General features: G+C 48.4%; 1 protein-coding gene across 1 annotated transcript; it reads right to left on the reverse strand.

Moving 5' to 3' along the window:
* Window positions 1-15,682: 15,682 nt before the first annotated feature.
* Window positions 15,683-20,706, reverse strand: LOC309870803 (thyrotropin-releasing hormone receptor-like). The gene is made up of 2 exons (XM_082743250.1): window positions 19,193-20,706; window positions 15,683-16,147 (listed from the first exon to the last, which is right to left on the reverse strand). The coding sequence occupies exons 1-2, from the start codon at window positions 19,976-19,978 to the stop codon at window positions 15,830-15,832; spliced, it is 1,104 nt and encodes a 367-aa protein (XP_082599376.1). The 5' UTR covers window positions 19,979-20,706; the 3' UTR covers window positions 15,683-15,829.
* Window positions 20,707-25,413: the final 4,707 nt, after the last annotated feature.

Here is a 25,413-nt window from a genome sequence, read left to right on the forward strand (position 1 = left end):
GAAGTGTGTAAACCTGGTGATTCACAGACCTGTACCCCTGGGGATAAAAATATATGTTTATAAAAAATAAAAAATTAAAAAAAAATCCCATATAAACAGTAACCAATGAGAGTAACTGTAATAAAATTAAGTAACTACAGTGACGGGGATGAGAAAGAAAATAAGCCACGTTGGACAAGAGGCTTCGGAATACATTGCGTACGGCTGAAGAACTGTACGCGGTGACACCGTAGTTGGGAAAAATAATAATACAATCAAATATTAATATTAATATATTAATAATATTGTTAATATTAAAAAATAATAATCTGGGGTACACACATACACACTTCTACTGCCTAATCATCTTTCTTCCTGAGGCTCAAGGCTAAATAATTAAATTCAACATGTTTCTGGGACACAGAGCAAACGCGTGTTCTTGGGAGTTAGACAGGGAAGCTGTACTCACCTAGTGAGACCAGCTCCCTGTAGTTTTCCAGAATCACATCCCTGTACAGGAGCCCCCGAGCAGGATGCAGATGCTGCCTCTTTTTTTTTTTTTTTTTTTTTTTTTTTTTGTGAGATTAAGAGTCTCTTATGTCTTCCTATGTTTCTTAATAACATTTTCTTTTCTCTAGTTTAATTACTTTATTCATGGATACAGTATAAAATACATATATGAAGTGTGTGTTAATAAGCTGTTTATGTCATCAGTAATCATCAGGATCAACAGTGGGCTCTTGGTAGTTAAGTTCTGGGGGGAGTTCAAAGTCACACTTGGATTTTTGATTGTACTATTATTTAATATTTATTAATATTATTAATAGTAATAATTTAATTTATTATTTTTTCTGTTCATTTTCCACATGGGGTGCAGATCAGCGATTCTTTTTTTTTTTTTAATAGATTTTATTTATTCATTTGACAGAGAGTTAGAGAGCACAAGTAGGTAGAGCAGCAGGCAGAGGGAGAGGGAGAAGCAGGCTCTCCGCTGAGCAGGGAGCCTGATATGGGGCTCGATCTTAGGACCCTGCAATCAAGACCTGAGCCAAAGGCAGTTGCTTAACTGACTGAGCCACCCAGGCACCTCGTGGATCAATGATTCTTTAACAGCCTCACGTATAAACTTGAATGAACAAATAAGTAAATACAATGTAGACTGTGACAGCCAAGTTTCTCTCTGTCAGACAAAGAGGTTATAAATAAGAAAAAGAAAAGGCTGGAGTGAACCCAACAAAACAACTGGCCAGCGAAGTGTTAAAGTCGGGAGAAACATAAAAAGACTGTCCAAGATGGCAAGGGGCTAAGGAGACGTGACAACTAAATGCAAGGTGGTGGGGGAGGGGGTCCTCAGTTGGATCCCTGAGCTGAAAGGGAAATTCCTGGGACAACTGGCAAAATCTCAGTGAGAGGGAAAGGAGCAGTGTATTAATGTAAATTCCCTGGTTTTGATTGCTGTGCTGTGGTTTTCAAAGATCAGGAGAAGCAAAGTGAAGGGTATGTATACTTCGTGTATGATTTTTCTAACTCTTTTGTGAGTCTAAAACTATTTCAAAATAAAGCAGCAAGAAATGGAGTGTCTTTTCTCTGCTTCTGTAGGTACTCATATACTATTTAAGCCTTAGGATTGCTGTGTGCATTACTTCAGCCTTTTGTTCTCTGGCTTGATACACATCTTTATACGGATACATGTATCAGACATTTTTTTTTTTTTTTAAGCGCAGAGCTTGAACTCATGACCCTGAGACCAAAACCCAAGCTGAGATCAAGAGTCAGACATTTAACCAACTGAACTACCCAGGTGCCCCCCATCAGAAATTTTTAAAAATTTTTAATTTTTTTTTTAAGATTTTATTTATTTATTTGACAGAGAGACACAGTGAGAGAGGGAACACAAGCAGTGGGAGAGGGAGAAGCAGGCTCTCTGCTGAGCAGGGAGCCTGATGCGGGGCTCGATCCCAGGACCCTGTAATCATGACCTGAGCAGAAGGCAGACTTAACGACTGAGCCACCCAGGATCCCCCTGATCAGATAATTTAATCACGCCTTTCCTCCTGTCATCATGGACTTGTTTCCTACACATAAACAAGAAGTAGTCACGTTTATCCACATTATTTCTTCCAGGAATTACTTCCTCCAAAGAAGTTATAAACTTCCTGAGGATAAGCAGTATCTTATAATTATCGGTATAACATTGGACCTAGAGGGTCTTCATGACTACATGGAATAACTAGCAAAATAATTAGAAGCAAAAGGCCAGCGAGAGAGCGAGGCAGACACGCGGGGAGCCCTCACTAGGGAGTCCTTCACTCACTAATGCAGACCCAGATGCACTGAGCAGCGTAATATCCAAAGTAAGAGCACTGAATCTGTTCACTCCGTGAGAAATGGAATGCTGTGTTAACAAAAGGAAAAGAAACCCAATCTTCCTGGCGACTCAGGTCACCTCTGTAAGCCCCTGGGTAAGGGGGATAATTATCCATTCAGAGCAGAGGATCGTTCCCAGATTCACACAAAAAAGACCACGCACAAAATAAGGACCGACTCTGCTCTCAGTCACATGGGGCGACAGACACTGGACAGAGAGTGTCTGTCTACACCTGTCGAGGCTAGCAGTGTTACCCGTGAGATAGGCACCCAGGAAGGGCCCAGACCCTACAGGTCAGGCAGAGGGAGACGCCCTACAATGCTCTGTGAGCACATAGCCCGGGGGACAAGCATCCAGGGGCAGGACGGGGCTGCATGACGGGGAAGGTCACTGTGCGGATAAAAAGGGTTGAGAGTTAGGGAGCCCGCCAAGTAGTGGAAACAGGTTAACACAGGAGTGTGGAACTGGGGGCGTGCTCGGGGATGCAAATTATCATCCCTCTGCAGTGGTTCTGGGCATGGGTGATGCCTCCCACGAGGGGCATTCTGCTCACCCATGGAGATGTCTGTGGCTGGCAAAAGTTCTCTGGGAGGCTGTTGGTACTTGCTGGAGGACGAGGGGACAAAAGTTGCTAGGCCTCCTGCTGGACAGCGCCATACAGGAAAGAAACGCTCCAAGTCTTGTACCACTGTCTCTGATCCTAAACATTTTATCGATGGAAAATCGATTTATAGTGATCTGAGCATAGGGGAGCCTGGGTGACTCAGCCGGCTGAGCGTCCGACTCCTGATTTCAGCTCAGGTCATGATCTCAGGGTTACGGGATCGAGTTCCAAGTCTGCTTGATTCTCTCTCTCTCTCTGCCCCTCCCTCGCTCATGCTAAATAACTAACTAAATAAATAAATAAAACCTTAAAAAACAACAACAACCATCTGAGGCATATGACCTTACTCCATTTTACATTTGAACATACAGGATTTTTACACATGTTTTTATGTACTCAAATTTTTCCTGGCACACAGTCCTGGGTACCTGGAGGGAACACTGTATTTAGTTCTGGTTGAAACTTCAGGGATTTCCACTTCTTTTGAAAAATATCACTAATGGCCATTCTGCTCACAGGACTTGAATCACGAAACATCACACCCATGTCTGTGGGAATTTTTAACTGTCACATTCACAGTGACTCTCCCTATAGGTATAAACGTCAGACTACCTCTCTGACTTAGTATAGTTGTATCTGAGCGTTCCATATTAAAATACATACTAACTCCTTTTTTCTTTTAAAGATTTTATTTATTTATTTGACATACAGAGATCACAAGGAGGCAGAGAGGCAGGCAGAGAGAGAGAGAGGAGGAGGCAGGCTCCCCGCTAAGCAGAGAGCCCGATGCGGGGCTCGATCCCAGGACCCTGGGATCATGACCTGAGGCGAAGGCAGAAGCTTAACCCACTGAGCCACCCAGGCGCCCCATACTAACTCCTTTTAAAATTAATTAATTAATTCAGTTAATTCACGTTCCTTCCTCTATACCAGAGAATTTTAGTGACTTTTAAAAATTATGTAAATAGGTCCTATTACTTATGCTTTCTAAAATAAGTTGAAGGGAAGACGGGTTTTAGCTAGGATGTCTAGGAAACAGAGCTGACTAAGGCGCTGTCTCTTATTTGGGGGGGGGGGGCTCCAGGCAGAGCAGTGAGGGTGGAAAGAAAGGCTGTAAACGATGAGGGGTGACAGGCGGTTCCATTCCACCCGCTACTTCCCTACAAGCCCCAGACGGGCAGCAGGTCTCTGGGCAGGACCATTCAGCCAACGTGTGCGAGCTCTCCACAGGGACCACTTGGATACTCCGTGGGGAAGTGAAAGGGGAGACGGCTTAGTGGTCTGCTTTCTTTCCTCCCCCACTTGCCTTCAGTCAAGGCCCACCCCGAGGGGAGTTAACATGCTCACACTTCCGGGTGGCACTGTCTGTCTGGTTCCATGATGTCGTCCCCCTGGAAGCCACGTACCTCACCTCATGTGTTGTTTCATCCAGGTCTATAGGGGGGCAGCCCAGCACGGGTGGAGTGCTGATGCAGAGATAAAGGAGGTGGGTGAACATGAGGTCCGTGTCCTAAGAGCCATTACAGAAAGTATCCTGGGTTGGACGGCGGTGAGAAGCCCTCACCATGCTTTGTGCTGTCTGTGTAAGGTCTACTCCACCAGCTTCCGAGCTCCCCGAGAACAGGGACAGGATCTCTTTTCTATGTCAAGAGCATCGTGCATAGTGTTTGGCATGTACTGGCTTGATCAATATATAGCTGTTGAATGGAAGGGTCACAGCGGTAGGAATTAAAAAAAAAAAAAAAAAGAAACCTGGTCATGATACAAATAGCCTTATTGGTCATACCAAGGAGACCAAGAGAGCCTGGGAGCGGTGTGGAACCACCGGTCATTTCTGTATTAAGAGACAGGACTAGACTGGCATTGCAGGGGGATCGCTCAGCGTGAACAACAGTCTTCAAGTAGGGAGCGGAAGGAGGCGGGCAAGCGGAGACGGTTATGATAATCCAGGGGAGAGAAACTGAGCCAGGGGAAGGGGGAATAGAGGACAAAGAACAGATCCAAGGGGCGCCTGGGCGGCTCAGTCAGTTAAGCATCTGCCTCTGGCTCAGGTCATGATCCTGGGGTCCTGAGATCGAGTCCCACGTTGGGTAGGGGTTCCCTGCTCAGCAGGGAGCCTGCTTCTCCCTCTACCCTCCCCTCTGCTCATTCTCTCTCTCTCTCTAATAAATAAACAGAATCTTTAAAAAAAAATGTCAAGAAACATTAACAAGACATTTCCAAGACTTGATAAGTGGATATAGGAGGTGAGGGAAAGGAGAGCTTGAGCTGGGCCTCGTTATCTGGCTGGTCTAACAGGCCACGGAGTAGTGGCACTGATAGGGAATGAAGAGGAAGAAGCAAACTGTAAAGACTGGAAACAGTATTTCCATTTTGAACACGAGGCCTCCAGTGGCCTTCTGGACGAGCTTACAGAGAAGCTCAGTGAGTCTCAAGCTGAGGTTCTTAGAGGAGGAGAAAGACTTCAGAGCATAAAGAGCTGCGTGTCAAAACCACAACAGGGATGGAAAAAAAACCCAGGAAGAAGAATGGCCTAATAGTGTAGGGAAGAAGAATCTAGAAAAGATATAAAAAGAGCCAAGAAGAGAACCATGTGGGTGATACCAGAAATCATCGGAGATGCGTGTTAGGGAGGGGATGGTCATGCTGTCAAAGTCAACAGGAAGTTCAGGAAAGAACAGACTGGAAAACACCCACCAGGTTTGGAAATACTTAGGCTACTGCTAACTTTTTCCAGAACAGATCCCCAGGGGTGGTGGGACAGACCCAAGATTGCATGAAGTGAGCTCAAATGAGACCAGCAAGTGAGGAAGTTTTACCCACAGGACAGAACACCGAATTATTCCCTCTACAACCTGTTTTGAAAGTAGAGCTGAGAATAATAGTTAGAGGACACTATTCGAGAAACGGGCGATCTATTTATCCCTGGATTATGGAGGATCATCTAGATGGTGTCTACTCAGAGGACAATGAATTGCTCCCCTCCAATCATTGAGCTTTGCCTGGGTATCGAAGTCAGGGAAACCCACTGTATTTCTTTCACAGATGTTCTTGGCAAGACTGGCTCCTGTGTCATTTAGTCAAAGATCACCTAGGAAAATGTTTAGATATAAATGACAGGAAAGCTTAAATAGCTAAAGTAAGACCTATATCATATTGTCTGGACCTTTCTGAGTTAATCTGTAGGAACGCATGAGTTCTGTATATTTATGCCAACTTTTCCAGCAGTGATCTGATACTCTTTTCTCTGATGCTTTATTCGACATATTTCTACTATTTCATTTGAATGCACACATTACTATAAATGTCTTTGAAATCCATTGTAAAATGTGGGAAGTCAATACCTAAAAAACTTACCTGGGATTTGTTCATTTTCCCTCTTGAGAAAGGGCCAGGAGTGGGGCTATCAGAGCTGGGTAAGGAAAAAGAGGAATAGAATCATGAGAAGTCTGCTAACTCAACAGTTCTTAAGATTACCTATCAAGAAAATGGTTTTAGAGGCACCTGGGTGGCTCAGTGGGTTAAAGCCTCTGCCTTCGGCTTGATCCCAGGGTCCAGGGATGGAGCCCCGCATCCGGCTCTCTGCGCAGCAGAGACCCTGCTTCCCTTCCCCTCTCTCTGCCTGCCTCTCTGCCTACTTGTGATCTCTGTCTGTCAAATAAATGAATAAAATCTTAAAAAAAAAAAAAGAAAATGGTTTTTAGATCAATCGAGTGAGGGAATATCCATTCGTCCATTTATAATTCTGAAACGATCACTGAGAACTTTTCTTACTGAGTGAATATAAACAATTTTTTAAAATGGAAACTTAGGCCTTGGAAAAAAATAAAAATAATCTGAGCACAGTAATATATTGGATCAGTAACCTTCAATATATACAAAGTTTGGAATACTATTCCAGGGTTAAAAGTAATATTAGGATTTCAATACTCATTGGTATGGGAAATGCTAAAATTATATCATTTACCTATTTTCCTACTAATATTTTTTAGCCACTTGAGAGCAGAGAATCCAGGAGAAGCTCAGAGAGGACTGCAAGTGCTTTAAGATGTTTGCCTTTTTGTCTGGCCTCCCTTAGATGCAGTTCCACCAGAGGATCTTTTGCTAAGAAACTTGTTTTAACTTAAATGTGACAGACAGAGCCCTCACCTGGAAAGCAACACGCAAATTCAATTCTCGTTTATCACCAGCAAACTGCATTAACTGGAGAAGATATTTACCTCCTGAGTCCTAATTTTCAAATAAGGCAAAGTTACAACTGTTTAAAAACAAAACAAAACAAAACAAAAACTTTCTTCTGACCTCTGCTGTGTGATTCTAGAAGGGGGAACTTTGATGAATTCCAGGTGCTGTGGTAGACGTGGTTTGAGTAGCTCAGAATAGACAGAAGGAGTAGCCACTATAGGCAATGGCACACATGTACTTGGAAAGTGATGAGAAATCATTTTCTTAGCTATGGCTGATGCCCCTTCCCTCCAACCCACAGCGCCACAAATCTGGGAAGGGTCTTTTCCTGTCCCATCTACCATTTCTCTTCAATTGCAAGCTCATGGTCGTTCTTTTGAAAGTTGGACTTTCAAGTTCAAAGCTTTGCTGAGCTACAATATCCATATGGTGTCTGACTATGGTGTTATCACCCAGACTTTGCTCACCCTGGAGAGGAAAATTCTGGCCAGTTCCTTTCAAGGACTCTTCTGCTTCCACACTGAAATCCTAGGGAGAGATTTTCATTCAGGGATATGTTCTTCCAGGTGGGATTTCTGTTCCTGGTAACTGCTGCTTTTTACTCACTGGGATGGTTTTGTTTCAACCTGAGCCTTGAAGCCATATTTCCATTAGCTGGAACCTATGCTTGGAGTCCCAAAAGTTCAAGTGCCTGGTGAACTGGACGTTTTCTAGAATCTGATCAGGGCTGCTGAAAAGGGAGAGACTACTTCCGGAGCAGGAAGAGCCTAGAAACCTCAATTATGCCTTGTGACCTAAGGAAAGCAAGTCAAAAGGTCTGTCAAAATATATAGCATAATTGCTTCCTAAGGCACATATGGGACAAGTCACTGTGCCAGAGAAAACCCAATGCGAGCAGGTAGAAGGGATGGCATATTACAAAGATCGTGAGACCAGGAGTAAAACAGACCTAGTTTGAAAACTCAACCTATTCACTTAGCTTTCTGCAAATGAGGATTTTAAATGTGCTCCAACAGCGGAAGTAATGCTGACCCCACAAGCTGGTTGGGAAGATTGAGTGAAACGTCTAAAAATCTTTGCAAAAGGATAGCAGGGAATACTTATCCAGAACATACTACATATTCGACTTGACTTTCCAATCATTTTACCTCGGAACAACCCTTGCGTGGCAAATAGGATTACTATGCTCATTTTACAAGCAGAGAAAACAGGATTAGTCTAAATAACGTGCCCAGGGATGCAATGCTATTTTGTGACAGGATCTGATCTGGACCCAAACATCACACCCTTAAAGCCTAATGCAATGCTGTGGACATCTCTGCCCCCACCCTCAAGTCCCTCACTGCACTCTCTCGTCCAGTCAGTTCTGCACCCTGGCCCCTCATCTGCAGCTCGCATCCTCCCAACAAATACTTAGTGTAAAATAACTAACGTAATAATAATAGTGTTTATTTCTCATAAGGAATATTTGTTCCCTTCCCTGCTGCCCTCTAGCACCTTTCGACCCCGCCCGGCAGGCTGCACGTCCAAGTGCATCTACGAAAGTTCTGCAATCAGACTTGAGCCATTGGGACGCACAAATCTTACACCCTCACAAAGCACCTTCTGCAGGCAAAAAAAGGCTGCAGAGAGCGCCTGCCCTCAGGGCGGCGGGTCTGAAGACCAGCCTGGCTCTCGCCCCTCTTCTCAGGGACCAGCTCCACCCCCCACCCTTCCTTCCGACCCCCGAGGGCCCGGAGCCCCCTGCCAGTCCTTCCTCTAACTCGAGGTTGCCCCCGCTGCGCTTCCACTTTGCACCAAGTACCGGCGGGCGCCGACCCAGAGCAACTGCAGACTGCAGGACGCGCCCCCAGAAGAACCTTGAGAACCGAACTGAGCGCCCAGGTAGAGCGCGGCACATGCGCAGAAGCAGCCTCCGGGCCGCCCTTCCCAGGGTTCTCCAAGGGGCGGTGCCGCCTTTTTGAACTACATTCCCCATAAGGCGCCGGGGCCCTTGCCGCTGGATGAGGACTTCTTCGAGGAGCCTCTGCTTTGATGGATCGCTGTGAACCCCTGATACAAAAAGAAAGTTGCCTGTTAACTTCATCCAAGACTATAGCTGAGAAGCGAAGATTACAGACTATGAAATGTTCACCCACATGTTAATGATCCCCCAAATCTATCTTCGTCCCAAACTTCTCTTACCAGCACCAGAGCCCTTTATCTTGTGTGCCTTCAGCTCGGGTCATGATCCCAGTGTCCAAGGATGGAGACCCATATCGGGTCTCTGCTTGGCAGGAAGCCTGCCTCTCCTCCTCCCACACCCCCGCTTGTGTTCCCTGTCTCGCTGTGTCTCTGTCAAATAAATAAATTAAAAAAAAAAAAAAAAAAAAAGAATGTAACCAGTACAGGAAAGCCTTTACCTATTTGGGTAGATCTATATAATAAATAAAATATCAAAAAAAAAAAAAAAGAAAAGAAAAGAAAGAAAGAAAGAATGTAACCACTACAGGAAAGCCTTTACGTATTTGGGTAGTTCTGTATAAACACGTTGAATGTGTGAAAGCATTGTGGAATTCAAACATTACCTACCCAAAAAAGGAAATTTATCAGTGGGGAGTATAGTAATAAAAAGATGTATGATATGCTTTTAAATAAAATAGGCAATCACATATATAAAGCATAATTTTATCTTTTATAGAGACATGTTTAGAGATGCACATTTAAGTAGGTATTAATTTAGATAAAATTTAGAAAGATATGCTCCAAAATTAACAATGTAATCCATGGATATGAGATTATTTAGGAGGAAGAGGGACTTTCCTTTTTGCAGACATATAATTTTTCCTTTAAAAAAATTTTTTTATTTATTTGACAGAGAGAGACACAGTGAGACAGGGAACACAAGCAGGGGAAGTGGGAGAGGGAGAAGCAGGCTCCCCGCTGAGCAGAGAGCCTGACTCTGGGATCAATCCCAGAACCCTGGCATCATGACCTGAGCCAAAGGTAGACACTTAATGACTGAGCCACCCAGGCACCCCCTATATAAGTTTTCTATGTATAAGTAAAATGGATGATTTTTCTATTTGGGGTATGAAAGATAGACAAAATGAAAAGGAAATGTAAAGGCATTCTTGGCCTACTAATTTGAAAGTCAAATATGTGAGAGAGAATAGAATACACACACACATAAAAGTAGATCTTCATTGACATAAGCGCTGGAATTGAATATATTATATGTTCACCACTTATACGTACAGGTTGATAAGGAATTTTGATTTGTGACATTAAGTGTTTTTGCTTTCAAAAATTTCCTTAATGTCTCAGTAACTTCTGTCTGTCCTCAAATCATTCTTTCAGACACCTTGGTGTCTGTATTAGTGTGCTAAGCTTGTGTAAAAAAGGTACCACCACAGAGTACCTTCAACAACAGAAATGTATTGTCTCTCAGTTCTGGAAGCTAGAAGTCTAAAATCAAGGTGTCGGCAGTGTTGCTATTTTCCCTGGGCGTTGTGAGGGAGATCTCTTCCACGCTTCTCTCCAAGCTGTGTCTTGGTTTGTAGATGGCATTCTTCCTGTGTTTTCTATGACCTTCCCCCTTCACGTGTCTGTCTCTGGGTCCAAATTCTCCCACTTCTTTTTTTTTTTTTTTTGTAAAGACATAGTCATATTTGATTAAGGTTCACCCAAGTGACCTCATCTTAGCTTAGTCATCTGTTAAAAGCCCTGTTTCCAATAAGGTTGTATTGACAGATACTGGAGGTTAAAAACTTCAATATCTTTTAGTGGGATATAATGACCACCCAGCAGTTTTCCTGACAGCTCTAGTAGAATGATATGAAATATGACCTCCTGTTTACTTTGATGTGTGTATGGGCATCTCTCTTGAGACTTATGTGGGCAATACGACACCAGTCGGTCTTGGGAGAGTAGAAATCCATGAACTGAATTTCTGGCATCGTGGCATCTTGACCTGATTCTGGCATGTGGGTGGTGCTCTAGCTATGAAAGATTTGTTGCATGAATGATTTAAAAAAGAAAGGAGAAAATATTGCAAGGAGAAGGAAAACAGGGAAAGTGATAAGAAGGGGATAGCGTCTGAGTTCTATAGCTTCTCGTGTCCTCAGCTCTGGGGACTCAGCCAGCATAGAGCTCAGGGTCTAGTCCCCAGAGATGATGAATTAGCCAGGATAGTCGAGGGGGAGGAGGAGAAGAAAAGGGGAGAGGATCCAAGGGACCCAGAGTAAAGCTGAGAGATTGGGAGGGTAGGGAAGGGGGAAGGAGAGAGAGCAGGATGGAGGGGGGCTGGGGGAGAGGAAGACAGTATGTCCCAAAGTTGGTCCAGGAAGCAGATATTGGATCATGCAGGTTCCTCTATGGCCACGAGGTGGCAATATTAGCAAGGACTGCTAATTAGCAATGACCGCTGTCACTGACTACCAGAGTGAACTTCCTTGCTGCGTGTTATCCTGGTTGTCTCATCTTCGAGGACATCTGTTGGTTTTCTTGGTCCTCCTTACATCCATACTACCTTCTTCTCAGAACAGTACTTCAATTTTCCTCCGTGGAACTACCACACTTCTATTAAGGTATGCCACATACACTTGCATAGGCACACTGCACAACTCCAGAGAAATCATACACTTAGATTTCTGAGTTGTACCTGCTGAAATTGATCAGTGCCAAACCTATACAACCGTCAACGGCAGCCATTGAACGATGGTCCAGTGAGTTGCCTGTCCCATTCCTGGCCTCAGTGGAGCAGAGTCTTTCCGATATGGAAGACCTGAAGCCATTGCCCATTAATTGCTGTTATGTAGATCTCTGGAGTTATCTTGGTTCTGGTTCTTACCAACTCCAGCAAATTCCTTTTGAATGTAGCTATTCAGAAATACTGTGTTGCCAACAAAGAAACCCAATAAGTCACAATCCACTCCTCAGGCTTTCCTCAGACTGGAAGCCAAATCACAGGAAAGGGTCTTGAGTGTAAAAATGAAAGCTGGTCTTTGTTCCTTATCCAGCATTTATTCACCCAGCAATGACTTCTGGAGGCCTTCTGTGTGCCAGGCAGTGTTCTAGGTTCTGGGAAACAACAGTGAAAAGCCTGATGCTGTCCCTGCCTTCATAAGATCTGCTTATTCAGAATCTGGTGAGGAAGATCACAATTTTTATTAGCCACAACTAGCTATAGCATTGCAAAGAACTATAGAATTCCAAATTGCAAGGAGTGCTGGGAGGGAAAGTAATGGAATGCTGTGTGGAAGATACTTTTAAGTAAAGAGCATTTATTTTAGGCTCGCGAAGTGCAAGCACTTTCCATGCTTCCGAACAATCACCACAACAATGTTACAGTTTAAATCCGACTGTACTGTACGTCCTATTTCACAGATGGGAAAACAAACCTACACAAATAGAAAGATATAATATTAATAACATATAAATACAAATATAAATAGGGTTTTTGCCAGGACCTGGGACTTTAAATACTAAAAGCGGGGGCAGTCCTGGGCAAACACGGACCAGTTGTCGTTCTAAGGAATAACTCGGCTAAGGTCACAATTTAGGGAGCGGTGGGGTGACTACCGACTCCAGATCTAGTTTGACTCCAAAGTTCACGTACATAGTGACCACCCCAAGGGTGCCCTCGGATGTGATTAGTCTCTGGAGAAACGGGGGCGAGCTGGAGAGGCTGAAGGCAGGTCAGCGGGAGGGGGAGGCAATGGTCCAGCAAGAGATGGGAGAGATGAAAGGAGGCTTTCTCCCATCAGTAAGTGCACGGATAGGGAGGGACAAGGGGGCAGAAGTGGGATGACTCAGAGGTTTGGGCTCAGGAGTGGAGAGGACGTGATCTGGGGGGAGGAGGACGATGATTCAAATTGGCCCTAGTGGGTGTATCATCGAGGTAGAAATGGTGGTGCACAGCTGGAGAAGAGTCTCAGAATTGGGGAATCCTTGTGGCTTAGCTTGTCAGAGCCCAGAGACCAGCTGGGCTGAAAGCCTCCGGATCAGCCAGGCTTTCTGGATTGCAAGCAACAGACACTGACTCAGACCAGCATAACCAAAAAGACGGACGTTTTAATGAGGATTTCGGGAGATTCCGTGAGCCAAGTTAGAATACAGGAGGGAAATAGGGCAGACTGGGTGGCAGGAATGAACTACATCTTGGGGGGATGCCACTGCTACCACTTCCCCCCAGACAGCAGATGTCATGCTGCTTCCACTGCCGCTAAACAATGGATACCACCCTTGCTGTTGCTAGCGTAAATAAAATACTCTCCCCTTTCCCCCTCCCCCGTGCATTTGTATCAGTTGCTGAAGATTCAAGTCCTGGGTGTCTGATTAACTGAATCTGATTCACCTGGCCCACGTGCATCCCAGGCAGCAGGGGAAAAGAAAAGCAAGTGTCTGGCTTTTCAGATTTCCTTAGTGGGAGAAGGCATCCTGCCTTCTAGCAAGATTTTATTTATTTATTTGACAGAGATCACACGTAGGCAGAGAAGCACGCAAAAAGAGAAAGGAGGAAGCAGGCTCCCTGCTGAGCAGAGAGCCCGATGTGGGGCTCCATCCCAGGACCCTGCGATCATGACCTGAGGCGAAGGCAGTGACTTTAACCCACTGAGTCACCCAGGCGCCCCGGCATCCTACCTTCTAGCAAGATTTACACATGCGTGATTTCCCATGTCCAGAAAGGATGTTCAGAAATCAAGGAATCAAAGTGAATGAATGATAATAAAATGTCTAGCACAATTTCTGCAGCTGTCATACGCACCCATGCCATTGTATAAATGAGGTTCAAAGTAAAGTCCTGTAATGTACAGGGTTGTCCAGAAGTGGCCCCCAAAAGTTCTCACGTGGTTGCCTGGGCATTGAGCCCTCTGTGTCATGGAGGGGGAGTGCCTCCTTCTTAGTTTCTGTGAGACTGGGGGCTCTCTCCACAGCAGAAGAGGCTATGCCTTTGCATGGTTCCCAGTGTCCCCAAAGGCAGGTGCAGTGCCCAGACAACCCCTGCGAAGCACAGGCATCCCCAACCCCTTCTGCCTTGTGCCCAGGCAGTTTGTTGCTTCCCTTCATTGATGAGGCTGCTTTCACATGCTCCCCCATAAAAAGGGAGAGTGACAGGTGTGGGATCCCACCCCTAGAACACAGCCCACACCACAGTCCAGCAAATCACTCTTGTCCTCGTTCCTTTCTGTGAGATAACAGTGGGATGGGGCACCTGTGCATTTTCTTCTCTCCCTGACCCTCAACTTGAACTTGACTACCAACACAATCAATCTTACCTTAACCCATTCTGTGAGATGTCTGAATTTCTCCTGAGTCTGACAAGTGGAGACTCCAAAGGGACCACCTTGCCCTAGCAATTCTTTGCCACGGTCCTAGAGCAGTTGGGGCTACCTAGAAAACCCCCTGTCCGTCCCACCCTAGTTTCCATTTCTGCCCTGTCTCCCTATCTGTCAATGCTACCTTCTTTGTTCTTTGTTCGGGTATCTTAACACCTTCTCTCTCTCTTTTTTAGAAGATTTTATTTATTTATTTATTTATTTGAGAGCTAGAGAGCAGGAGCAGAAGCGGAAGGAGCTGGGGAGTGGCAGAAGGAGAGGGAGAAGCAGGGAGTCTGATGCAGGATTCAATCCTAGGAACTTGATCCCAGGACCCTGAGGTCATGACCTAGCGGAAGGCAGATGCTTAACCAACTGAACCCAGCCAGGCGCCCTAAATCCTTCTTCTTAGAGGAAAGGCTTTTAAGAACTTCCCATCCACACTGAAGTTTCAGGTTAACTCCTTCTCCCAAGGAAATGTGCATATCTGGGAAAGACAGTGCTTAACCACTTCAAATAAGCACCAACGGTGGATTGGTGACACTTGTAGAGAAAAAAATAGAAGATTTTTTTTTGTGGTGGTGGGGGGGAATGTCCTAGATTCCTTTCAATGAAAACGTGGAGACCCTGCCCGCAGGTAAGGCTGGTTCCAGGAGTCTTTTTACGGTCCTCCCTCCCTGCATTATGAGGTTGGGTGGTCCTAGAAGCCTGGACCCAGGTCACAGGTCCAGAGGGCTCACGTCTAGTTTAGAAAAGGCAAGTGCATCCAGCACCCACCTGCCTTCCTCATCGGTTGCATCAGCCAGGATCCCAGTGCTGGGCTGGACGTATCGTCCATCCCTCCCCCGTTAGAATGGGAGCTCCTGAGAGTGGGGGCCCTGTTAGCATCACCTCTGTGGTATCTGAAATGCCCCGCAGGCTGCCCTCTATGTAGCAGGGTCTCAACAGAGTCACATGTCACCATCAGCATCCGGGGGAGGCACCATCTGGTGCTGATGCTGGCAAGACAAAACAAAACAAAACAAAAAAACACTCCCCGAATCTTTAGGAAGAGTGCATCCAGATTCCCAAGAGATCCCTGGTGAATGCCCCTGCGCTACTCAATCTGCAAATGTGCATCCACCCAGGCCACAGGGTGCTTTTGTGTAAAATATAAAGAGGTGTCTCCCTCTTGGATTTGTATATTTATTAAGCTGGAAAATTGTTTTACCAAATATATAGATCTAGGCTGTGATGTGAATGGTGACCCCCTAGTGTTGTACAGTGCACAACCTGCTCACCTCTACTAAACAGCCCTGGATACCACTCCCTCTTTGGTAGAGATAAAGTAGTGGGCCTTGCCCTCAGGGGCCAGGATTCCCCTCTGGGTCTGGACATTGTGCTCCCTGGTTGCTTCTAAGAGCCCAGCCTGATCTGGGAACAATCTTTGATGACACTGTAGTACACAGGGGTGGCCTCCTGGGGCGGCGGGAGCTGGGGCCCAGCCCGCTGGCACTGAAACAGTCCGTGGAAGGCCTCCCGGAAGCGCTGGGACATAAGGGCGTAGATGACGGGGTTGACCGCGCTGTTCAGGTAGACGCAAAGGCGGCAGAAGAGCAGGAAGCCGGGGTTGAGGTAGGGCGGGCTCAGGAAGGAATTCACCACCACCAGGGTGCGGTAAGGCAGCCACAGCAGAGCGAAAACCAGCACCACCACAGCCAGCATCTTGGTGACCTACCAGGTAAGACAGGAAATAGAGGGACGCGTGGGTGCCCAGGGAGAATCCCGGGTTCCCAGCCTCTCTGCGGTCTTGGGAGGGGAAGAGGCCAAAAGAGCATCTGGGCCTTTGCAATAGGTGCCCTCATGCATCCCCCGCCCAGCCCCCCCCTCCCTGCCATGATGCCTGTCCCATCCCCAGCTAGGACACTCCTGTGCCTCCTTCCTGACCCCACTCAAGCCATTTTCAGTAAGGGACACCCCCCCCAAAACCCCCCATCCATCCCTGAAGCCCTTGGACGGGTCACCGTTTTTAGTAGCAGCAAATTCTCGAATCCACTGCCTTTATGGTGAGGGAACTTGAGGATTAAAGGAGTGAATACAGATAAAGAAAGCAGAACGGGGCCTGGCAGGCACTAAGTGGGATTGGAGCTGCAAACACAACCTCTACTACTACCATGACAAGTGCACGGAGTTCAGAGCCAGGAACAGCCAGGTTACGGTCCTGGTTCTACTGCTAACCAGCTGTTTAGCTGGGACATACCTCTCTGTCCAGCTCAACCCCTTCTCCACAACATCCCTGACCACGAACTCGCTGGTGATGCTTTCAATGCCTCCCACTCCCCACTCCCCCTCCAGACTCTCCTTCCTGGCTTTGCCTTTGACCGCCAGCCAGTCATGTCCCCCTCCCCCACGTCTCAGCACCCCCCCTTCATTCTTGGCCAGCACTTCCCTAACAGTGGAGCTGAAGCAAAGCCTCCTAGAGGTGGTACCCCAGGGAAGAGGTTTCAAAAGATGCTCTAAATTCCAGAATGAAAAGATCACCAGGAAGCACCAGTCAATGGGAGACAGTAACACACCCAGGCCTGCCCACACCCACCCCTGGAGTCCTCAGTGACTCTTCCAGAGACCAAATCTTGGGTGGCAAAAGGTCACTTACTAGAGCTTAAATTGCTCCAGCACTCTGGGCACCGCACTGTTTCTGCCTAGAAACCCCGGGATACATGGAATCGGCTCTCAGGAATACTGGAGAGATGACTTTCTCATCAAGGAGGAAGCTAGCTTGGAATGCTCCTGCCTAAGATTGCTTCTCAGAGTCCAGAAGTATAAGTGACCCCTCCAAAGAGGCCTCGGCCTGCCTCAATCAATAAGCTTCAGTGCTGTAATATTCTCCAGGAACCAGAAACCTTAGGAATTCCCAAATCAGTCTTGACTCCTGATTTCACTAAATTCAGATTTAACTCTATTCCATTTTAGGTTCATTTGGGGGATTCCTACTAGATAGCAGGGGGCGGGCTTTGCAGCCAGTCTGCCTTGGGTTCAGACCTTGGTTCTGGCACTTACCGTTCCTGTCACCTGGAACAACCCCTCCGTGACTCAGTTTCCTCATCTGTCAAACTGAGATGATAACTGCACATACATCTTGGAGTAGTTACAGACACTCAATATACTGACTTGTGTAAGACCAGTGCCTGGCACAGAGCAGATTCTTGATAATCATTGACTACTACTATCAGCAGTAGTATTTTTCACATTATTCTCCTAGACATTCTGCTTTTATTCAGTGCCTCTTGCCTGTTGCTGTTGTACACAGCATTCTGCAAGGGCTCTCTTGGGCATCAAAGAATGCTGTCTTTAGTCTGCCCACTGTCAAAAAAGACACTGATGCTCCAAAAAAACAGTAATAATTGGTAACCCTACACTGAATACTTATTATGTGCCAGTTTCATAATATCTACTACCATCCACGGAAGTGGATGGGCATATAATGACAATGACTTTACAGAGTCGAAAATCAAGACTCAGAGGGGTGAAGTGACTTACCTAAGACCACACAGCAAGATGTTAACAAAGCTGGGCCCTAGAAGGACCCAGGTCCGGAAGGCTATTTTCACTAGCAGAAGTTTCACCTAAAGCACAGTCCAGGTGGGGGCTTGAACCCAGCCCTTTTAGGCTGAGCTGGAGAGTGGTAAGCAGAGAAGTAAATAAGTAGTGACCAGGCAGGCAGTTTTAGGGTCAGATGGGGTAAAGGCTTGGGAAAGGCGGGAGGGGCACTTGTCTGGAGCGGAAGGTGATGCTGGGCCTACAGCCAGAGTTCCCGTTTCATACTGGCTCAGCCTGGGTCCAGTCCCCTTTCCTCTAAAACCCACCTTGCGCTAACATGCTTGCAAGCAGGAGCTGTTTGAAGCAGTTGGAAGAGCCCCCGGACAGTGCACCCACCCCAGGAGGAAGGGAGAGGATGCAGATGGTCCTCGCGGGGCTCAGCAGTGACTCAGCAGGGGCGAGGTGCCCTCCTCCCTCCCCCGCCCGCTGAAGGTGTGGGCGGCAGGCTGAGGATAAAGACCAGCTGGGCTCTGGGAGCCTTCCACCTGCATTCCTTGAACCCCCTTGCAAGACCACACTGCTGGAGTGCGGGTGGAGGATATAAGGAGTCCTGGACACTTCCCTCCACTTTTCACTCCCTGGTCCCCTCTGAGCCTGTTTCTTTATCCATTAAGATAGGCGTGAGACCTCCCGGATGGGTTCAATAGCAGGAATGATCAAAGGACCAGGCACACCACGGAAAGTGCTCTCTAAGGGCTGGGTCTCTCTTGACCTCACCCCAACCCATCCCCCTCTTAGGCTGGCTGGCTCTCAGAGACCAGGCAGGCAGTTTTAGGGTCAGATGGGGTAAAGGCTTGGGAAAGTCACTTCCCCTCTCTGAGTCTCAGTCTCCTGATCATTAGGAAAGTACCACCCTGGGTGTAGCCACTGGTCCTGAATGTTTAATAACCAGTCTTAACTGAACATTTAGTTCGTGACGTGGCTTCACAGAGGCTAAAGGCTTCACATGGTTAATCCCATTTCTCAGGACAGCCCAATGTGGTGGGAGCTGTCGTTACCCCATAGAGCGGAGGAGGAAACTGAGGCTCAGAAAGGCAAAGTAGCAGCTCCAAAATCAAGCCTGGTAAGTGGCAGGACAGGGATTAACACTTGAGGAGTTTGACTCCAAAAGGGCCCAAGCTTCCCTCTGTCCATCTGCTGGCAGGGCATAGCGGTCCCAATGAAGACTGAGGTCCCCACCTGCTTCCGGGAGTTGAGGGCGCCTCTCTTGCCCCTGGAGGAATAGCGCTGGTGGCCAGATGGGCGACCCTGCTGCGCAGAGCCCGAGTGCCCCCGGTGTTCAGGCGGCAGCGGCCCCACAAAGAGGATGCGCACTATGAGTAGGTAGAATGCGGTGGCCAGGCCCAAGGGCAGCGCATAGAAGAGCGCGAAGTCCAGGAAGTAGATGGGCAGGTATAGAGAGCGTGACATGCGGTAGCCACACTGCACCTGCACGCCGTCAGCGTACACCGTCTCGCTTGTGTCCACCAGGAAGAGCCAGAGGACGCAGTAGGCGGTGGTGCCCAGCCACACCGATGTGGCGATGCGCTTGGCCCTTGCCACCGTGCACAGAGTTTGGGCGCGCAGCGGGTGGCAGATGGCGAGGTAGCGCTCCACGGTGAACGCGGTGATGGAGCCTGTGGACGCGTTGATGCCCACGTACTGCAGGTAGGTGATGACCAGGCAGCCTGCGTGGCCGAAGATCCAAATCCGCGTGGACGCCGCCTCCGCGACGGTGGGCACTCCGGCCGCCAGGAGCACCAGCAGGTCGGCGGCAGCCAGGCTCACCAAGTAACAGTTGGTGGGTGTGACCATTTGGCGGCTCCGGAGCACCACCAGAACCACCATGGCGTTGCCCGCCACACCGACGGCGCACACGAGGGGCACCAGGGTCAAGGTCACCACCTGGACAGCCAGCGGAGGCCGGGGCATGGTGCCCAGGCCCGAAGCGTTCGCGCGGTCAGGGTGCTCGGTGCGGTTCTCCATGCACGCGGCTCCGCGCTGCAACCCGAAGGCAGTGGCGAGCTGGGGGAATTACCCCGCTGCAAAGGTGCCCTCCGGGGATCTGGAGACGCTCTCCGTGCGGGAAGTTGGGGGTCCAGCAGCTGCCTCCTGCCGAACAGGTTTCTCCAGCTCCGTGCAGGGTCTCACTGTCGCCGCTCAGGACGCTGGGGACTTGGAGGAATCAGGAGCAGGAACCGGGAGACAGGATCGTGCTGCTCAGTTTCCAAGACGCCTTTTCAGTCTAAGTTGGCGCGATCTTACCCCGGGTGAGGTTTACTGCAGGGGCGCGTTGCAGACTGGAGCGTGGTGCTCCGGGAGTGCACGGGGAGCCCAGATGCCGCCCCCTTCGGACCGACTGCTGTCGCCTCTCAGGTCTTACCTCCACTCTCTAGGTTCGCGGGGCTCAGGACTCTGATCTGAGGCGTCTGGTCAAGGAAGCACGGTGTGGTGTGGGGTCTCCGCCTCGCTAGCCTTCCCCTTTGCTCTGCTTTCGGGGACCACCCCGGGCGGGCTCCTCCGCGGAGTTAGCGTGTTATCTCCACTGATACCGCTTGGCTGATTTTGGTTGACCGGGTCCAGCACCCGTTCTTTCCCACCGGCTCTTGCACGGCACCCTGGGCACTTGGGGTCGGGGTGGAGGGATGCAGGGTGAGGTGGGGAAGGGATGCTCAAGGCAGCAGTGGTATGGGCGCCCTGCTCGCATGCCTCTTTCTCTCCTCTGCAGGGGCGGCTCCGAGGGGCAGTGGGGGAGGAGTCGGCCAGCCGCTGGCTTCTGTACTCAATCCAGAAATCCTATCTTGCTTTCACTGGCAAAAACCTCAGCCCTGCTGTTGAAAAATGGCTAGCGGAGCCGAGGGCCAGAGCTGCGGGGAAACGGAAGATATCTTCCCATCTAGGCTTGGGTTGGTCCTGTCTCCTAAACTCTCATCTCCTTGCTACTTTTCACATTCTCTTGCTAACCTTTGTCATTCTTTTCTTCCTCCTGCAGAAGATCTGGAAATTGGACGTTCTTGGCGGGTGTGCCCCGCCCCCAGAAGGATCTCTCTCATCCTAAGACTGTGCCAGGGGCACTTGCCAGTCAGGGGCAAGACTGTGCCTTGTGAATCTTTCTAGCTCTGAGTCTGATAACAGAGGAGACACAGCATAGCAGCTGAGTGAAGGAAAGAACTCGTTTCTTCACTAAAGAAAGCTTCTAGAGAAGGTGGGACCCACTGAGCTTCATAAAAAGCATAAGAGCTGCTTTCTAGGGAGCCCAGCTCTGTACCTGATTAGAGCAGGCGCCGTGGAGTTGTTTGCTGCTTCTGGTCCATCGGTTATGCTCTATAAAAATGATTTTTCATCTGTGAAATGGGCTAATAATAATAGAACCCATCTCAGAGTGTCCTTGGGAGGCTTACATGAGGGACAAAGGAAAAAATCCATGCCAAGCGCTTAGCTGTGCTCCACTGGGCAGGGGGGAATGTATCAGTGATGACAGATAGTTAACATGTTTCCTTCCCGCACCCCCCCCCCTTATGGATGAGCCCAAACTCTCAGTCTACAGATCTGATAAATGGCCAAGAAATGAATGATGGGGAACTTGACAGGGCCGTATCTTGGGGGCACCAGCCAGGGTCCAGGACGTCCCCAATTATCAGTCTTTGTAATGAATGATGATAGTGTATATGAAGCAGTTATTTGCCTGGGGAGGCTCTGTGTGCTTCACACATACTAATTCATTTTATACTGCAACGTCCTCTGGGGAACATTATTACTAGATTCCCAGCTTTACAGATGAAGACACCGAGGCCTAGAGCAGTGAAATGATTGGCTCAAGGATACATAGGTTAGTACGGTGGGAGGGCTACCAGCAGTTTAGCCCAGGAGTGTGGCCATGGAGTCCCCATTCTTACACATCCCACGCACATACTCTCTGACCTCTCTGCCCTATTCTGTTCTCTGGGATCTCCAGCAAGAACAATAGCAAAGCAGCCTACTCAGAGCTGAACACCCTGCTATATTCACTACCTTCATTTCCCCCAGCCCTGGCTAGGCAGGTACTATTAGTCCCATTTTATAGATGAGGAAACTGAGGTCCAGAGAGGAAGGATTTCCAACGTGATGCAGACAGTCAGGGACCAAGCAGGAAGCAGAACCCCAGACTCTCCTTGTCCCCACCCCAACCCCAGCTGTCCCTTACTCAGCTCTTTCCAAGGAACCAAATGTCAGTTAAGCCCCAGGGTTCTTCCTCCCCAGTCCAGGGAGTGGCGATCCTTCCTGAGCATGGTCCAGAGCAATCCTTTTAGCCATATTAACTGCAAAGCGGCTCCATGGGCTTCTCTCCCTCTAAGTCTGCCAGCTCAGCTCTCTCTCCTGCCTAACTGAGCTGTTTAGTTGCCAGCAGCAAAGCGCAGTACTTGGCAGTGAATTAAGTACATCTCAAGTGGCATTTTTTATTTTCCCATACTCTACCTCATCTCTAGTCTTCTTCTTCTTACTAAAGGCATCTTAGTAATGCCACCGGTTGCTAAAACATCCACCCAGTTGTTCAAACCAAATATTCAGGAATTATGTCTCTCCCTCACTGCTGACATCCCATACTTACAGAAGTTCAGTTCTACCCCCAAAACATACCTCAAATTAATGCACCTTTCACCATATGCCCTGGACCAGCACTTTCCTCCATCCCGAACCTCTTGATAGGACAACTGCAATTGCTTCCCGGGTTCTCTGCTTCATTCTTTCTCCTGACTCTATGGCTCATTCCTCATCCACTATCAAGTGATCTCTTAAAAATGCAAGCCACTCTCCTGCTGACAGCCTTCAATGGCATTGCTTTGCACTTAAAATGAATTCCAGCTCCTTCTGCTAGCCCTAGAATGCCCTGTAGGATGCGCCCTCTCCCCACCTCTCCCTCTTACTCACGGTGCCTCAGACAGAGCCCCCAACCTTCTGTCTGGCTAACAATGGCGCAACGGTTGGATAGTGTCCCCTTGAAGGAAGCAGGATGGGTGGCTTTGGTCCCAGGTCTCCTGGGAGTCATCGCAGGTGTACCCGGGAGCCCTCTGCTGCCAGACGGTGGCCATGCTATGACCAGGAGGAAACCCTTTCCCTCTCTGGTCATCACTGCAGGAGGAAGCCCCCCGAGGACTGGGCATTGGGTCTGTGGGCGGGCAGCTTCATGGAGCACTTCCAACAGCTGGCTTCCTCCAGATGGCGAGTGAAGGGACAGAGACCCTGAGAGGGGCTGGGGTGCCGCCAAGTTACCCAGTCCTCAGCCAGAGAGCTGAGATTTGCGTGTCACTCTGGCTGACTCAAACAACATTGCCACGCTATAGAGATTATTGGCATCGCTCCTTCCCCGGCTTCCTGGAGTAGCATCCCAAGAATGCAAGCAGTAGACTGCGTCCTCCACCGGGTCCTCCCCAGCTGACATCAGAGTGGCTCCTGCTCTTTGAAAGCCGAAGGCTCCTCTTGGCTCTTCAAGCTGCCCGCAGCAGAACGTGTTTTCCAAGTGCTCCAGGGAGGTGGCCCATGTGCTCTTTTGCAATGTGACCGCACCACTTCTGGTCAAGAGGTGGGGTCCTTGAGTCTGGGTGGGTTCTGTGAGTCCTTTGGTGGAGGTGATACTGACCAGTTCCAGGGGTGACTCCTAAGTGGCCTGGCGGCATCTGCTTCCCATTTCTCAGAGCCCCAGGTTGCTGGGGGATGTTCAAGCTGCTCTGTCCAGACCACATAAGGAGCACTGTGGCCCCCAACACTGAGTGGAGAGGCCGTTGTGCATGGCTAGTGCAGTCAAGCCTTCAAAGGTCCCCAGCCCCGGTCCCCGTCCACCTGCACTGATACAAGAGACTGCACACGAGAACCACCCGGCGAAGCCCAGTCAACCCACGGAATGGTGTGAGATAGTAATAAGAGGTCACCCTCCGATCCTTCTATGTGGGCATCTCCAACATGGCAGCTTGCTTCATCCAAGCATGCAATCTGAGATAGTAAGAGAGCCCGTTACCAAGATGGGAGCAGTGGTTTCAGGAACCTGATCACAGAAATGACACCCCACCACTTTTCCCATAATCTCTGAGCTGCGAGGACGTTCAAGGGGAGACTCACACCAGGGTGTGAATGTCAGGATCCACTGGGAGTCATTGGGGGCCATCTTGGATGTCTGTCTGTCAAACCAGCTAGCATGCACCTAAAGGCTTCAACCTCATAAATAAGTTAATAAGTAAGTTCCCACATAATTCGGGAAATTCTACATCTAGACAAGGAAGCCGTCTAATGTACACCAAGAGGCATGGCCAAGGATGTCCACGGCAGCATTGTTTACCATAACAAAAATCGGAAACCACCTGAACATCTACCTACCAGAGGGGGGAAATGCTAAACAATTCATGACCTATCAATGCCGTCCAACAATTAGAGAGAACGAGGTAGTGCAGAGACATATTGCTGAATGAAGAGACAGGCAGTGGAACTGTACATTTCACATTGCCTCACTCAGAACAACACACAGCCTTACACATGTCTGTGTTCTATTTACACATACTTACATGTGCAGACAGATATCCAAATGGCGCCCACCAGCAGATAACAGCGGTTGTGTCTGTGGGCTAGGGAGACAGATACGTGTGCAGTGGTCAAAGGAGACATTACTCTTACTTGTTAAGACCATAGGCTCTGGAAGCCAGACCACCTGGATTTAAGTTCTGGCTCTGCAGCTGATTGGCTGTGTGACCTCAGGCAAAACACTTAACCTCTCTGAATCTCCATTTTGTCACTCTAAAAGGAGAAGCATAATACCATCTATCTCATAGACTTTTGTGAGTTTTATTTTTTTTTAAAGATTTGTTTATTTCTCATATAGTGAGAAATAGAGTACAAGCATAGGGAGGGGCAGAGGGGGAAAGAGAGAGAGAGAGAGACTCTCAAGCTGACTCCAATGCCGGGCTCGATCCCAGAACCATGAGATCATGACCTGAGCTGAAACCAAGAGTCAGGTGCTTAACCGACCGCCACACCCAGATTCCCGCTTCTGTGAGGTTTCAATAACATGATGTACATAGAGCTTTCCATGGAGTTTGGGGCACATCTAATGGTGCATAGAGCCTGCCTGCACCAGCTCCCGAGAGCCAGTTGTGGGCATCTCTGCCCCGCCCCCAGCGCCCTCCCAGCACATCACATGCACCCAACAACCACTCGCTATTATTATCTTCTCTGCTCTAATTTTTATAAGGACGAGGATTCACGTGTTACTTGTGCAATTTAAGAAAATGTGTGGGTGATTCACCATCTAAACAAGCCATAGGGCAGCTTTGTGGGAACAGGAGCTGGAGTGGGATTGGGTGTCAGGTGAGGCCAATGATGGCCCTCAGGGAGGGGCACAAACACCCTTTGCGGAGTGGGCGGAGAGGCGGTGGGTGTGTGGGTCAGCTCCCTGC

Source organism: Mustela nivalis (genome assembly GCF_964662115.1).
Source record: "Mustela nivalis genome assembly, chromosome: 8".
Classification (NCBI taxonomy): domain Eukaryota; kingdom Metazoa; phylum Chordata; class Mammalia; order Carnivora; family Mustelidae; genus Mustela; species Mustela nivalis.